Source organism: Gambusia affinis, linkage group LG07 (assembly GCF_019740435.1).
Source record: "Gambusia affinis linkage group LG07, SWU_Gaff_1.0, whole genome shotgun sequence".
NCBI classification, from domain to species: Eukaryota; Metazoa; Chordata; class Actinopteri; order Cyprinodontiformes; family Poeciliidae; genus Gambusia; species Gambusia affinis.
Window position 1 is genome coordinate 25,560,295 of NC_057874.1, and position 16,058 is coordinate 25,576,352.

At 38.9% G+C, this 16,058-nt stretch overlaps 1 protein-coding gene across 6 annotated transcripts in view; it reads right to left on the reverse strand.

Annotated features, from left to right (window-relative positions):
* The window catches only part of anks1ab (ankyrin repeat and sterile alpha motif domain containing 1Ab), a 57,458-nt gene that overhangs the window by 28,949 nt on the left and 12,451 nt on the right, over nucleotides 1–16,058 (reverse strand). For 5 of the 6 annotated variants that reach the window (XR_006370987.1, XM_044121023.1, XM_044121026.1 and 2 more), the window contains exons 4-5: nucleotides 13,897–13,969; nucleotides 5,627–5,742 (exon numbers count right to left, since the gene is read on the reverse strand). Coding sequence is in view for 5 of the 6 variants with exons in the window: in XM_044121023.1 (XP_043976958.1) it covers nucleotides 5,627–5,742; nucleotides 13,897–13,969 (189 nt within the window). In the remaining variant the exon portion in view is untranslated. Of the gene's footprint in view, nucleotides 1–5,626; nucleotides 5,743–6,420; nucleotides 7,431–13,896; nucleotides 13,970–16,058 lie in introns of those variants that run through there. The other variant, XM_044121028.1, reaches the window with a different exon arrangement.

A 16,058-nucleotide genomic window follows, 5' to 3' on the forward strand; every position in this document is an offset into this window, starting at 1 on the left:
GTTGACTCATGGTTTTTAATCTAAATAAATTCAGATAAACAGTGCATCTTAGTCTGACCCTTTTTCATGTATTGGTTGTGATGTTCCTTTGCTATTGCAGCTATTGAAACTTTACTTGCAGTCTAAGAAAGTGAGGGTTTATTTATTTTCAACCAGAAGTAAATGATATGGGCCCAACAGTTACTTTCAGCAGGCAACAGTACAGCAGCATAATTTAATTAAAAATTTATTGTAGAACATCTAAAAGGACTTCTAGCACTGCTGTAAGTAGTGACCCACTATATTCCAATGTGCTAATCTTAACAAGATCCATTTCTAAGTTGAGGAACCTGAATTGAGTGTGGCTTAAAATGGCAGCAATAAACAATGTTCTATTCAAGAATGAATGGCTGTCACCAGAGCCTGTGAGGCTAAACCTTTGCCCTGGACAGCAGGTTGTTGTCTGAGGTGTCTGAGGTTTGTCAGACTGTAATTCTCACACTCGTATGTAAAGGTTTCAAGTAATCTTTTCCGCACATAAAACTTAACTACAAACTCAGGGACCACATCTTTTGTGGCTTTCAGAGCAAAAATAAGACCAATACCACAGAGCAACAAACATTCTGAGGTGTGTCTTGCAAAATGCATGCACAGCCCTGATCCTAGGCATTGCATTGCGGTCAACATTGAGTTGAATTAAACTGACTGTGGTGTTCTGGGTCATACAGTGCACAGCTAATTTATACAAGATATCCATCAAACTCCTCCTGAGTAAGCTGAAAATATCTGGCCAATGAGGAAACAGAGCTCCCACCCCCCATGTCATCACAACTTTCTCTTTGTCTCATTCACCAACAGTTTTAGAGTAGGTTGTAGCACCAGCCCTATGCACCATGATGGCTGAGAGCACTGCTGCTCTTGGCTTGTCAACTATAACCTTAATATCAGCTCATTATTTTTGAAAACTCAGCGCTATACTCTATGAAGCGTCATGGTTTCCAGCTGAAACCAGTGACAAGCACAACCCAAGCTGATTTTGGTTTAAGTGGACCATTAGCCATCAAAACCCCATAGGCTTTGCATCCTGTGGGAGAGTGTTCCAAAATCCATTAAGATCCTGTATGCAGAAGGTAGAGAAGGGAAGGAACTAAGCTGTCATTTATGTAAAAACTTTGAGACCTTCTGTCACTTATGGCTTTATTTTCTTCCACTGTGCCTGCAGGTATAACCTGGAAAGTATCTTGGACATATGCATCATCTACAAGAGTAGATGTTTTGCCAACTGACATTGGTTGAAACCACTTCAGTTAACAAGTGAGGGAGGAACAGTACCATGAGCCTACTTTGCCTCTCCTGAGTATGATAATGTATGATTTGTGTGCATAAATACTACATTGAGGATAAACTGTAATTCATTTCACAAACATGGAAAGAGCTTGGCTAACAAGAGGATCTTTACTCTGCATTCATCCACCAAAACGGTTTAAAAAAGAAAAAAGGTCAGGGGGAGATGTCAGCAAGATTTTGCATGGCACTCCACTGCTGAGTTCCACTCCATACGGCTCATTCTGGCTTCATTAATGAATGCACTCATCTTCTTAGAACTGACTTGATTGGTGATTTACAAACGGAGTTGTTGGAAAACTGTTTATGTGAAAGTTGCTGAAGTTACAGGAACAACAGTACAATAAATGAGCAAATCTACTGCAAATTTGGTCAAATTAAAGAAGTTTATCAGCAGCCTGGCAGAGAGCAGTGTACAGAGTCAGGGTATTGATGTTATGCACGCTGAAACACTATGCATTTTAAAAAGATTTCACTTTTTTAAAGATTTTCCAAGCCTTTATTTTATGTATACTGAATGTGTAACCATAAACAAATGCAATTATTATCTTGATATTTCAGTTTTAGCCAACTAGTCTTAGTGAGTGGTCTATTACTACAAAAGAAACAAATATTATTTTCAAGCAATATTGTTATCACAATAGAATAACTTTTTTAATATTGTACTGCACAAAGTCTACATATAATGTTAGCACATTGTGAATTTCCTAGTATCGTGCAGGGCTAATCTTAAAATATCATCGTTGATGCATTCTTATGTATGAATTCAGACAGGTTTCATCAGAAAAGTTAAAAGGACAAAAAAATGAAATGACCTTAAATGTATTTTTGACACACAATGTACTGTATGCAGCAATATCAGTGTAAGAGGATTAAAGCAGATTAATAGATGAGTTATTCATTGATTCGGCTTTATGCCATACAGCTCATTCCTGATGTAATCCTTTAATTCAACATATCTAGACCTGTATGACTCACGCAGCCTTGTTGTCACAGGAACCTTCATGGATCTTAAGATCAGGTCAGCGCCACATTTCAAAGTTGGAGTGATCACGTTTTCTTAAAACAGCTCCATTATGTTTTGATAGATCTTCTCTAGAAAGCAAGGGTACTCGAGCAGAAAAATACTTTTTTTCTCTTTTTGAGCTTACTGATCTCAGTTAACCGAGCTCAGCTGTGACAAACAGATGAAACATATAACCTCTGGTCCTAACACAGCTTTGTGGTCTGAGAAATGTCCACAGTTAGCCCTTTGGGCCGACTTTTTTACAACACATAGCCATGTTTTCTGGGAAACATGACCGTTGGAAGGGGAGTCTAATTCGGTTTTCTGCAGTCCCTGATGACAGAGCTATCAGCTTTCCACGCTATGTTCTTTACAGGAAACATGATAAGGCTTTTAGTCAGATTGCGGACGTCCTTTGAGCTACAGTTGAGCGAAATTATTTAAATGTAATCTGACATAGTACTGATGAAAAAAAAGAGAAAAGGAAGTCATGTGTGGAAAATGTGTCAACGTTTAAAAAATGATATGATCTACTTTTTAAACCATCATGCCGGAAGAATGATGGTATAATCTTTTATTTACACACTGAATGAATGGGATCAAAAATCAGCTTTTGAACATGTGTATTTAAGTTATATTATAAATGGGCATCTATAAATACACAAATAAAGTATGCTGCTGCAAACCATCAATATATTTTTGCAGTTATTGCAAGTGACTTGGAGAAAGTAAAAAGAGGGTGTATTGGTAAAAGTAGGTTTGCAATGCAGGTGTGCATACAAAATGTCTGCTCTGCTCCAAACAATTTATTTTGTGGTGTCTTTTCTAAAAGCCTCTCAAAATAGCTGAAATCTTGAGCAAATTCTCCTGACAGAGCAGAAGAAAGGCTATGTGGCCCTCAGTGCATTTTCAAATCTTTGTTTTTATATTTAGTTTTGGAGGGATGACTTCTTCACAAGGTTTTACTTCTGTTTAGGAGTCAATGAGCACATTTTTCACCGAAGCACAATCTATTAGACACAAAACTCATCTCCATCCTGACTGCCATAATGACTAGACATTCCCAAGCTGTTTAGTCTGGCATATAATCAGGGGTGGAAATTAAACATTTTCTCCACCAGCCAAAGTGGCTGGTAGAGAAAATTTTTACCAGCCACTCAGACATTTCACCAGCCAGTTTTTTTCTTTCGATTGCAAACCCCACAAGTACAAGCAAATTATAGAAAATGTATGATTCATTCTTAACTCTATGCAAACCAATTTACTGACAATAAGTTTACCATACATACATACTGTACATATACAGAATAATTTAACATAAAGCATGGACACCTTAACAGGATTGCAGTGCAATAGGTTAATTTGCAGTAATTAGTAGCAGCAAACTTTCATTATTTGTTTTTCCTTATTTATTACGTTTTCTTTTGAAATGAACAATTATTACTAAAATATTTCAGAACGTGTTCATTATTAATTTCAAGGGCCGTCATCATTCTTGTGTTACTCCAGAGTTTTCCTGACTACCTGGAGCTTAGTGTTCGCTTCCCCCTCACACACAAACCTGTCTTCCTGCCTTTTTCTTTAAACTTTTTCTTTATGAACATTTTCACTCTTTCTTACTGGGCAGCAGCAGCTAACCTGAACTCTTCCTCAATCCGTCCTTGGTCACGTCTCTCTCATCATCCTACTCCGACAATAAAGCCTCTGAATTGCTAATTCCCTCTCCTTGTCCGCTATTGAATCTCCTCCAACAGTCAATCTTAGTGTGGTAATTAACATATCGGTTAGTTTGACACATTTTTCTGAATGGGCTTATGCGTTTTTAGCTTTTGTCGTAGTTTTTCCTGACTCGCCCAGTCTAGTAGCTATCCGCTAATTTTCTCGGACTACAGTTAGCTGAAATGGCGCTATTTATAAACTTAGAGGGGAGGGACGGGCCAAGGAGGACTGAGGGATTTCATTGGGTAAGGGCAATGTCCGTCCATAAAATCAACCAATGGGCTGTCGCGGTCGATAAAAATTTGATTTAATTTAATTTTTTTGTTAAATTATGACAGCGTAGAGCCGCCGGATATGGACATTATGTACATCAGTCAGTCCTCCCCTGGACAGAAGTTCAAACTGAATGCCGCTTTTTTTTTTTTTTGTTTTTCTGAAAATTGTCAACCTGCCACAGTGGCCGATGCGTTGCTCCAATTAACACACCACTTCATACTTTTACCTGCATTTGGCCAGTGGCGGGTGCTAATTTCCACCCCTGCATATAATTATTTGAACAGATAAACATGGTAACTTCGGGCATCTGGAAATTTTACCGAATGACAAACAAACAACAATCTTTTCCTGATTCTTTAGCAGATATTTTTTGATTTTGTCATTTATGGTACCTATATATTAATGTGCTGCTATAAAGTAAATTCACAGGTGTGACTCAGTTTAATTCAGATGGTGTGAATGAAACTTACAAAGCCATAACGTCACAATTTCTGATCTCTCAAATTTCTTAAAACATTGTGTCCTCAGTTTAAATAATGTTTAGAATTTTTTAAAAAGTAATAAACAATTTACCTACAAATTCTCTGTCTCAGTTTAATGAGATTTATTGAAAAAACAATTTTGGCAATTGAAAATGGAAAAAATGTGGTTACATTTAATGACGGATAGTAATAAAAGAGGCTATGTGTCTTTTATATTATTTGTAAATACTTGAACCAACCATGTGATCAACCATGCCAACCATATAATTAGAGCATCTGGCATGGAAAAATTCAGCTTCATTAAAAAACATGGAATTTTGAAAAAATGAATTGTAAGATAGTAAGATTTTAATTTTGATAAATGTCGTGTATTTTTCAAACTAACTGACTAATGACCAATATAATAGTTAATGTGATTTTTAATAAGATGGTTCAACACCAGTAAATTCCTTCAGGCAAAGGTTGCATGATTGGAAGTTTGGGAGAAAAATTGCTAATGGATTCTTGCTGTTATTTGTCTATTTTTACTGGTGGCAACTCACACTCTTTAAAAGAATTCACCGGGGAGACATACATTTCTCCTGGGTTATGCATTGCAGAGTTGAAGACGAGGTAATAAGGAGAAGGCCAAAAGTGTTATAAGGCTGCGTGAAAGAGGTGGGACAGAAAGAGCAATGGGGGGGTGGAGCTTGTGGGAGACAAGTGGAGAGGAGCAGAGTGGTGACATGAAAAGACAAATGAAGCCGGGCCGACACAGGCAGAGATGGGGGTGAAATAAAGTAGAACTGACTCCTGAGATGACATGCTGCAGGTGACTCACCATGAATCGTAGGTCATCAAAGCCATTGAGCAGGAACTTGCTCTCGTATTGCGGCAGCCCCACGTGCTCCAGCCACTCTCCGACCGGCTGGTCCAGGGCTTTACCACAGGCCCCATCTGCCGAGAGAGGGAAGCGCTTCAGCAGGGAGAAGCCGTTCAGCCGGTAGCAGCGGCACTCAGAGGACGACACATGGCATTGCCACATCATCCTCGGCCAGCAGAGGCAGAGCCGAGTGCAGCAGCACCAGGCAGGGTGGGAGGGAGACAGGGTCCAGGCTGGGGATGAGGGGCTCCCACGGTACAGGCGGGGGCCCAGCTAAACTCAAACACAGAAGGAGGATAGGAAGTGCTGCAGGCAATGCTCCGGCCCCTGCAGGGGACTGACTAGACTAATATTACACCTACTGGTGCTAGTGTGACTGACTGAAGATGTCAGGCGAGGGTGGAGGTAGTGCGGGGAAGGAAGCCCATCTGAAGCTTGGTTTTCCTAATTATGTTGGACTGAGCCACTGTGGCATCTTCCAACAAACAAGGTTCACTAAACATTCCTTTAGTGAGCAGATGAGCAAGTGTGAAAAAAACAAGTCCCTAGCTACAACAACACTAAACACTACAAACAAAAAAGGCTGGATATTTTTAGGCTGAGGGAAACAAGGGAGCAGACATTCTGGTATATATAAGACATTACTATCCTAAAAGTCTCCATGTCATTTTAGATATACTAAACTCATTAGGGTGTAACACAGATATATTCAGCTCCCCCAAAATAAAGTGGACAGGGTTTTCACCACATACTTGTAAAGCTCTGGCTGAGTCCCATGGCTTCATTGGTCAACCTCTTTGAGAGCTAGGACAAGGCTCAGACAATGAAGGTAGCAGCATTCTAAAGTACTGTTGAGGTACTCATGTTATTTTTTTTAAATCAAGGAATACACATTCCAAGTTCAAATCATGTTTCGTCCTTACTCCAGAGCCACACAGAGTACGATCAGGTAGACATATTGTAAATCCCACATCAAAGAAACGCTGGATTTCCAGTGTGCCAATTCCAAACTCCTCAATTTATATTCAAATCCAAGAATATATTCCTCGCTCCAGGTGAACTGTGAGGCAAAAGGCTCAGTGTCCTTGGTGGTTCCAGTGCTCCCAGTGCAGCCCAGCATTCACACTCCTTCAGAGGGCTGCTGTCAGTGCGGCTCCGCCTGAGAACGTGCCTCTCATCTGTCAGAGCAGTAAATCCAGGTTCAGATCCGACGTGCAGCAGGTGAGCTCTCTCTCCTCTGAAGCGAGGACCACCGTGGGACCACAGTGCATGTTAAGCTAGCTCCTTCCTGAGGCAAGCAACCCCCAACTCTTGCTCTGAGCCCACCTGGTTCTTCTTCTCCTCGCTGGGTGCAGCTAGCAGCCTCTGCGCTCAGGGCAGAGGTTTGCTGCATCCCTTGCCTGTCTGAGACATGCAGGCAGCGCTGATGCAGGAACACAGACACGCACACACACATACACACACACACGCTTACCCCTCACTGCTCACAGGGCATAACGTCCTGACGCTTCCTACTTCAACACAGAAGACCACAGACCTGCCTGAACCTAAGCCACTGCTGCCACGTCCTTCCAACATCCACGATGGGCAATACAGCCAGAGATCTTCCCCCCCACCACCACCTTCTTTTCATCCAAGCAAATCCCTCAAGCGCTTCTTTTCAACTTCCCCCCTCCTTCTTGCTCTCTTCTCTCTTTGCTCTCTGTCTCCCTTCAGTCTCATAGCCCCATTGCCATGCTCTGAGATCGCACTGCAGGTCTGCCGTATGCTGCCTGATGAAGTGGGGTGCTGTTCCACGTAACCACCTCTCTCCCTCTCTCTCTCTTCCTCTCTCTCACTATATCAATTCCCCTCCCTCTGCCTTCCTCTCCCTCTCTGCCTTGCACTCTCCTTCACTCCGTCTCGCTCTTTGCTTCTCAAACACACAAACAGATGCAAACACACACTCTTTGGTTGTCATCTGTCTTCCACCTCTTTCTTTGCCTTTCCCCACTCCTTGCACCTTCTTTCCCTTCAGTGTACTGATTGCAATTACACACAGCCACTCTGATCTCGTCAGCTGAGAAAGGACACCACTTGCAGAGGCAAGGTATAAGTCCAAAATCATAGGACTTGAATGTTGCGCTGCAACTGAGCAGCCCTGATTTTTCACGCCATTTTTTTTTTTTGGTAGGAGATAGAAAAACAAAGAGCGCTCCTCAATCTACCTCCTTATTACCAGAGGGCTTTAATTCATTTACATCTTACTTTGATGATAGGACAAGGGCAGTATTGATTCAAGTCAGCAGAGCCTCTAATGCACTTGTACAAGAGCAAAGAAGAGAGGCGAAAAAATGAAAGAGGAAGAAAACCAGACGTGTCTCTCCTGATCTTGCTCAGTCATGGCAAATGACAGTAAAGAGGCAAATTCCATTATGTACTTCCAGATGTTCATGTCACATCAAGCATTTTTGAAGCACAACAGAAGCTACTCACAGCAAAAAGCCCGAATGAACAAGCAAGATGATATAAAATTCTGATATATCTGGTGTAACAGAAAAAAAGACCACTTTGACAGACTCCACAGACTACCAGTTGAGGGGCTGCTCACCCTGTCTAAAACCGGTGTTATCAGAATACAACTGCCAGGCAGAGCCTAATTATTCAGGCTCCCAAGCTGCTTGCAATCACTTCACTCATTCCCTGTCAGGTTGGGAGCTAGTCAGTTAGTCATACCAATAAGAGGCAGCCCGAAAAAAGGAGCTATTGATTGAACCGCTTCTGTAATTGGGCACCTATACCAACGGCACTCCGGCCGCACAACGCTCAGGTAAAGGCCAGGTCAGTTGTGTGTGACCTGTCAGTCATCCAGGCTTTGCTTGATTCCAGAGGGAGAGAAGCTGCAATCAGGAGAGGAATGAAGGGAAGAAAGGAGAAGGAAGATGGAGAGAATCAGTGAAGGACAGATAAGACACTGAAAAAGACTAATAGAGCAGCAGGCAATGAAACATTTGGTTGAGATAAGGACGGCAATAGTATGTGAGAAGAAGTGAAGCAGACTAATTATGATTCACTAGAACTCCTCTTCCTGCTTTAGGCTTTTCTTCCGAGCTTCACGCTACTGCAGCTTTTAACATCCGGACAAAGCCTGGTAAAAACATCAGCCGCTACACCCATTTATTTCCGCTCATCCCCTCCCACATTAGACGGACCTAATTACTGACTGACAGAGTATCCAGTGCTCAACGGTGTGGGGAAATGGGTCACTATTTTGTCCCCTCATTTATTAGGCCAAATTGTCAAATTTACCAAAGTGGATTTCCTCTCTGTGCACAACAAGGTCTGGACTTGCCTTGAAGGAGTGCCAAGAAAGACCTGTGCACAAAAAAATGGAAACAGAGGTTGTGCCTAGATAAAGCTCTGCCACTTTATCAGAGAAGGAGAAAAGCAGTAGCTCCTTGTCAACACACCAAGCAGTGGAGAAAATGAGCCGCAAAGCTGAATTAATTCAGGGAAACTGAAGGCGGACGCTTTTCCTTTGAACATCAGCATGTGCCTGTACACAAACCCAGTCGATGCCTCCTGTTAGCTGTGCGTTCTCTCCTCTTCCTCCCTGTGTGTTAAGCTCATTTACTGCACAGTCGAGGTACGCATAATGGGCACAAAACACAAACAGTTTCTGGCTGGAGACTGCAATATTTTTTGCTCTTGAAAAAAAAAATCTCATCTGGTTTTCAAAAATCCATTCCGAGGAAATGACCGAGTCCTACATGATTTCTAACTTTAGAGGGGTATTACACAAATCAAAGTCGAATCATTTTAATAAATATTTCTTCATTTCAGTCACAAAAATAAAAGCAAAATGACAAGGAAATGCTTTCTTTCCGTCTCACTCCCATTTGTGAATACTCTGAGGGCTACCTGTTTGTTTGCTTTCATCCTACTTAAGAAAAAAAACCTAAGCTCTCCATAAAAAAGGCTCTTACAAAAACAGCAACAAAGCATCTTCATAACCTCTGAAAGTACTTGCTCACAATCTACAATTATAATTGGAGCAGTGACTGGATGACTCAGCTGAATCTGGGACACTTTCAGAATGTCATTCTTCTAAATGCTCCTCTGATTACTATATACCTATATGAGTGGAAAGAAAAGATACACTATATATCCCCTTTATGTAATGTCTTACTTGAGAGCTTAACTCTTTTCATTTTGTAGCTGTTAATCTAAAAATGCTTAGCAAGCTGAAACTTCTAATTAAAATCATAAATTAGGGTTTCGCTGGACACAAGCTTTGCTTAAAATGTATCTCCGCATCAGTCATTATGAATCCTTTTATAAACTGGGCATGTAATTATTGGTAAATGTACAGATTCTTTATTTATATATTCATCCATGACCTCTTACCGTGTAAATTAGAGAATATAAATACAACCCTTTCCATGGCAACTGATGGCTGAAAATACACTTAAGAAATGTTCTTGGTTAATTAAAATATTAGAAGTGATCAAACCATTTCAAGTCACACTTATCACAGGGTTCAAAATGAGGTGAGAAAAAAATATAAGAAATAACGGCACATTAAAAAATACATTTCCATGCCTGTCGTTACAGTTTAGGTCACACGGACACCTCAGATCTGATTTTTCTCCTTCTTCACTGCTTGCCTCCAGGTCACTTCTACGTGCCCTTGCTACACTTTAAATTTCACCAAGTTACCTTATTATTCTGCTCATGTTGTGTCCCAGAATCTGTAAAATATTAATGGTTTTATAATCTTGACACTCGTTATACCCAAAAATGAGTTGTCTGACTGCTTGTCAGTGTTTCAAAGTACGTTTCATGTAAATATTATTTTGAAAATTTAGAACGTTACAATTTTTTTTTCTTTTTTTGCATGTTTGTACATTTCTTTCAAAGAAACAAAGCAGTACTTTTGAACATTAATTAATGTAGTACACCTTGAACGTGAACCTGTCCTTCATATAGTACAGTAAGTTTGAAACTCGATGTCAAAACAACCACAGTTGTGAGAAAGGATTTTGGCTACAGTGACAAACTGTTTTTGATGTTGATGTTTTCAGTCTGTCTGTAATGACAAGGTTTAGAAAAATCTTGCATTCCCCAGTTTCTTTTGATTGATTAACCAGATCCTTGTGATGTCTCCAGGGCAATACATATTTTTGTTTGCATTGCACACTACATTACTATGCTAAAATATTGGGGGAGGTTCTGCACTTTGGACTTGAGCCCAGCATAACTTTGTTCAAGTGCTATCCAGACCTGAATTCAAAACTGGATAGCACTTAATCTAAAACCACCATCAAAAGACCATTTACCTTCAAACACCTTCAGTCACCTGAGAGACATATGGTATTACTGAATAAATGTCAGATCATTGATCCATTTTAATAAATGATTTAAAGCATACTTCCCTGGTCATAAATTTATAGCAGTAGTTGTAGAGCAGGTTTAGCATTGTTTGTTTTGCTTGTTGTTAGTTCTCATAATTGTGTATTTTTACTCATTTAATCTTAGGATCATTAAAGAAATGCTAGTTTTATTGTTAATAAATTCTCGCTGGTTTTTCTATAATTTTAGATAAAGTATAATAATTTCATAGATAAACAAGAAGAAAATAATAATTGTAAGAAATATACAGATTTTACTACATTAAGAAATTTTTCATAATCTTAAGATATTTACTCTAGCTTGATTACACAACAAAAATGTTCAAAGTTAAAGTGCAAGTTAGTTGTTTCTTACTTTTTGCAGATTGATTAGGAAGAAAAGGAGCACCCATAACTTCATTAAACAATCAGCAAGTGCAGCCAACTTATAAAAGAAAAGTCTTGGCAGTTTGTTGATCTAGAGCACACAGGTGGTTGTTAACACAACCTTAAAAAATAAATACATTTGTTATAATGGAGGAGCAAATCCTGCTGCCCATGAATATGGAAAGTATTGAAAAGCCATTTCTGAGACCTATTATTCTCCAGTGTCAATTTTTTTTCATGGATGGAAGCAATTTAAGGCAGTTGCAAATGCTCCCAGAAGTGGTTGTCGCAATAAATTCAACCTTAAGGTCAGAATGTGCCGTGCTTTCTAAAACTGCAAGAAACCCAACAAGACATTTCAGAGAGAAATAAAAAAGACAGGACAAGTATGGGTAGTTTGGAGGGGTTGTCAGGAAAGAGACTATATTGCCTTCATAAGAACATTGGCAACATGACCTAAGGCTGTCATATTTCACCTAAAGTCAAGCAGTCAACTTCTCGTATTCTCACAAACCTTTCACACATGGTGCAGACCACCTGGGGACACTCCTCCCAATTCAGTATTTGTAATGCCTCTAAACAAGCATTGAAACATGGAGAGGGCACCAAACCTTTCTGTAGATACACTCCTTTGTGGACATCCAATATGTCAGTGAATGCTGAGTTTGATGCTTTGAGAGCATTTAGGCTTGAATAGTTGTGTTGGAATGAGTCACAAGACTAAACCACATCTATTGGTTATAAACCCATGTTTTTTATAACAGCATGTTTGTTGAAAACCCAAAGAAAGGTTATTAACAGAATACACAAATATAAACTTCCAACAGTGATGGGCTAATGTTAGAAAGTCTTGAAAAGATTGAAAGTTTAAGAAATAAGATATATTTCTTAAACTTAAGAAATATATCTTATTTCTTAAGATACAAAAAATGCAATTTTTTGTCGTCTCTTGCTCCCTTAAAACTTGCCATACCTTGCTGTTGCCCATAAAGAACACCATGCATAACTGATGAAAATTTTATCCAAACCAATGTGTGTAAAAAGCAGTCCTGTGCAGAGAAAAGCTATTATGTAATAAGATGAAACCTCCTTATAGGAAAGTATCTAATGGAGGAAGCTGACAGTGTAACCTAAACACACTGAGCTGGTGCCAGCTGGCCTCTCCCTCTGCACCGCCTGAAGGACACTCACTGAAGCCCACCATCAAAATATTAAAATATAAATCAACTGGGGAGAAAATGACAGTGGGGAATTTAAAATGATGTATTTTTCATAAAGAGGAAACTTACTAGTTACAATTAGCAACAATGAGTTGACAGATGAATCTCAGCTTAATTCCCTGCGAGTCAGAAAAACAATGCATCCTTTCTATACATCTGCTTTAGTACTGGAAAACAAGCCCAAATTTGTCACAAGTTAGATTATGTTTAAGTGTACATACACATAAATATGCACACATCTTGAATTGACCTAGCCATAAGACATATTTTTCTATTACTTTGATAAACCTTACTATGAAGCACTAAGACTAAAGCACTATAATGGTTTACTGCAACTTACTCATAAATCCCAAAGATTACTTCCTCAATTCTATCATGTTTTACCATTTTCTTTGTTTAGCAAGTTCACTCGATAGTTTTAATTTCAGATTGATCTGAATTGTTCCTCTTTGCTGCAAATAGTTTGTTTGTGTCCTTGGTTTAGGAAATAGATATTGATTGATGGATGGAAAATGTAATTCTGAATTTATAAATGATTAGTTTTTGCAAACATCTGGTAGAATTGCATGTCTACACGCACAGATACTTTTACACACACACCGTTATGTTGAGACTATTTCACTCCATAACAAACTACTTCTCACTTCAACCCTCCTAAGAATTGTTGTAAATGGCATAATGGAAAATGTGATGATGTGCTGAAGGCGGAGTGCCACAAAGAGCCGGAACTGCTGATAGAGACAGGCCAGTTTGTTTTAATTTCAGCTTAATAGTTACATGATTTTCATTACAACTCAAAGCGTAACATAGTTATGTTTTTGTGCCATAAAATGGCACTATTGGATTGGAAAATGCATATTACTGCCCCTTTAAATAAACATCTGATCCGAAAATAGGGATTAAACCAATGATTCAGATTTCACAGCATGACACATCTTTTGTAAATGTTTTTACATCTTCCAAACATTGTAGTGTCAGTTTGCAACCCTGGCTTAGCCTCTTTGGAATAAATCAGATGATATTATTTAACATTTAAACTTATTACAATCATCTTCAGTACTGTGCTATTTCTGCAAATTTCCACATCATCAAATAAGGAAACGTTACTTGTGTCTTTTTAGGGGATCCCATAAAGAAATCAAAATCTATAATTATAAAGCTTTATCTATATGAAGCTTGAAATGTTTGATCTTCTTGAGCTACTTAGAAATAAACATAAGTTGAAATTATGCAATATTAAAAAAAGAATTACCTGGGCGTGGCTTGGGATGCTGGTTCTTTGTTGTTTCAATGCCAGCCCCAATCAACGTCATGATCTTCTCAATCTGTTGAAAACAAGCATGAAACACTGGTAAAAAAAATATATATATATTAAAAATACATCACAGAATCCAACTCTAGCTCAGAAACTGGAAGCCCTAATGCTAATTATCAACCCTTTTTCTGAATGAATGAGACTTGCTATGGAGTTTGAACTGTGTGCTTCTGTTATAATCAGTGAGTGGGTGGACTGCTTTGCAGTGATGGATTGTGAGCACCAGGTTAACATAGACTGCAGTTCGATGAGTAATCCACTGCTTAGCAAAAACACAGACAGGTACTAGGCTGAATTACAACTACGAATCTCCAGTAACTAAACATTACAATGGCCATTAAGAGTCTATAGCCCAAACAGAACCTCCGGAGGCCCTGATCCGATTGAGTTTGCAGTATCAGACATATAATGTGCTGTATTTAGACTCAACAAATACAAAAGCAATAACTTGATGCAGCATCATGTGTGCTCAGTGTGGAAGGCAGAAGCTCATGAAAAGGATGCTTTGGGCCTTAGAGCCAGGGATATTTATTTAAGAAGACTCTGAGTTTTCAGAGCCAACAAAAAAACTATTAGTAGCTTGTATTTTTCCTACATTGCCAACTTCAAGTTTTACTGATGTGCTTTTGGGGCAAGTAAACATGTTGCATGAAGTAAAAGCAAGAAACATGTCAATAGTTTTCTCAAAGGAGGGATTTAACTGTTGACTTTAATTCAACATTACTGAGAGAATAGTTATAACTGTGTTCCCATTGACCATATAATTAGACTTCTTAAAATATATGTGCTTAATGGAAACACGGCAATTAAAAAATAAAAAATAAAATCTTGCTATGCAGTTGTATAAATATTAGTGTTTTTCTCAAAACTGCAATGGAAACAGTATTATTACCGAATGCTACTAATGGCAGATGAAGAAGACACAAAGTGGTAAGAGGATAATGGCACAGCATGTTTTTTAATCGCTTATAGTATGAACAAACTTATTAACGTGATTTTAGTTGCGCTTGGTTATTTAATTATGATGAGCAGACAGCATCTGTGATATTCTGTTTATCTGTTTATTGAACATAACAGAATTTATCAGAGCTTAATAAAACAAATAAGTGAACTGACATAAAGAAAATGGTAACAGACCTGGTGTTTTCAATATAGATATATAAAATATATCTGTCACTGTATACTATGTCTACCCAACAGTCTGGGACTCATCGCATTTATTGCATACACTGCATGTTAGAAGAACAATCTCTCTCATTGCTGGTTAAGCAGCTGTCTACAGGGTGCTGAAGTGTTTGCTGACACTCAATGATTCAAGGACAATAAGACCTCACGCACATTGCAATACATTATTCTCTATTCAGGCAAACAAAACTAACATTTTTATACCATCCAATATTCTGTAGGTGTCTGAAGAAAATAGAACCTGGATATAAATGTTTGTCAGCTGCAAGCAAGCCAACTTTCATGCATAGATGACCTCAAAATTTATGTGCAAAATATTGCAAACCAGACGGGTGTCTAAATATAGAAACCCTGGAGTAGACTTTTCACAATCAGCAATACAGGTTTTTGCAAGGCTTTGAAAAAAAGCGATTTTACTTTCACTACTGACACCAGGCAGAGACACAACCAGGCTTATTTGATGTAATATTTAGTGTTTGAAAAAGCACTATGCTCTTCGCTAGTGGCATCAACACTGTGGAAAAGCCTTGATTCATTTGGAAGTCAGGCACGTGGGATGCATGGCATATGCCTCCAGCAATACAGACCCCACATTACTCTTTGAATTAACCCAGATACATTCTATATCAAACACAGACACATAGAAACACACACACCCCCACACACACAAAACCAGGTGCACTTTTATCAAAACCTGTCTTGGGATATGACGCATTGGCTTGGATATGACGCTTCTGAGAAAATCCAGTGTCAAGAAAATTAACAGGGGTAAAATATTTCACAGCTGCATATTATTACCGAGCTCTTTGGCACATAAACACTGAATACAATTTTGTAACAGATACGTTAGTTACACTTAGTTACACTAAAATGATACCACTGGAAAAATCAAACATCATCTGAGAGAAAAACCA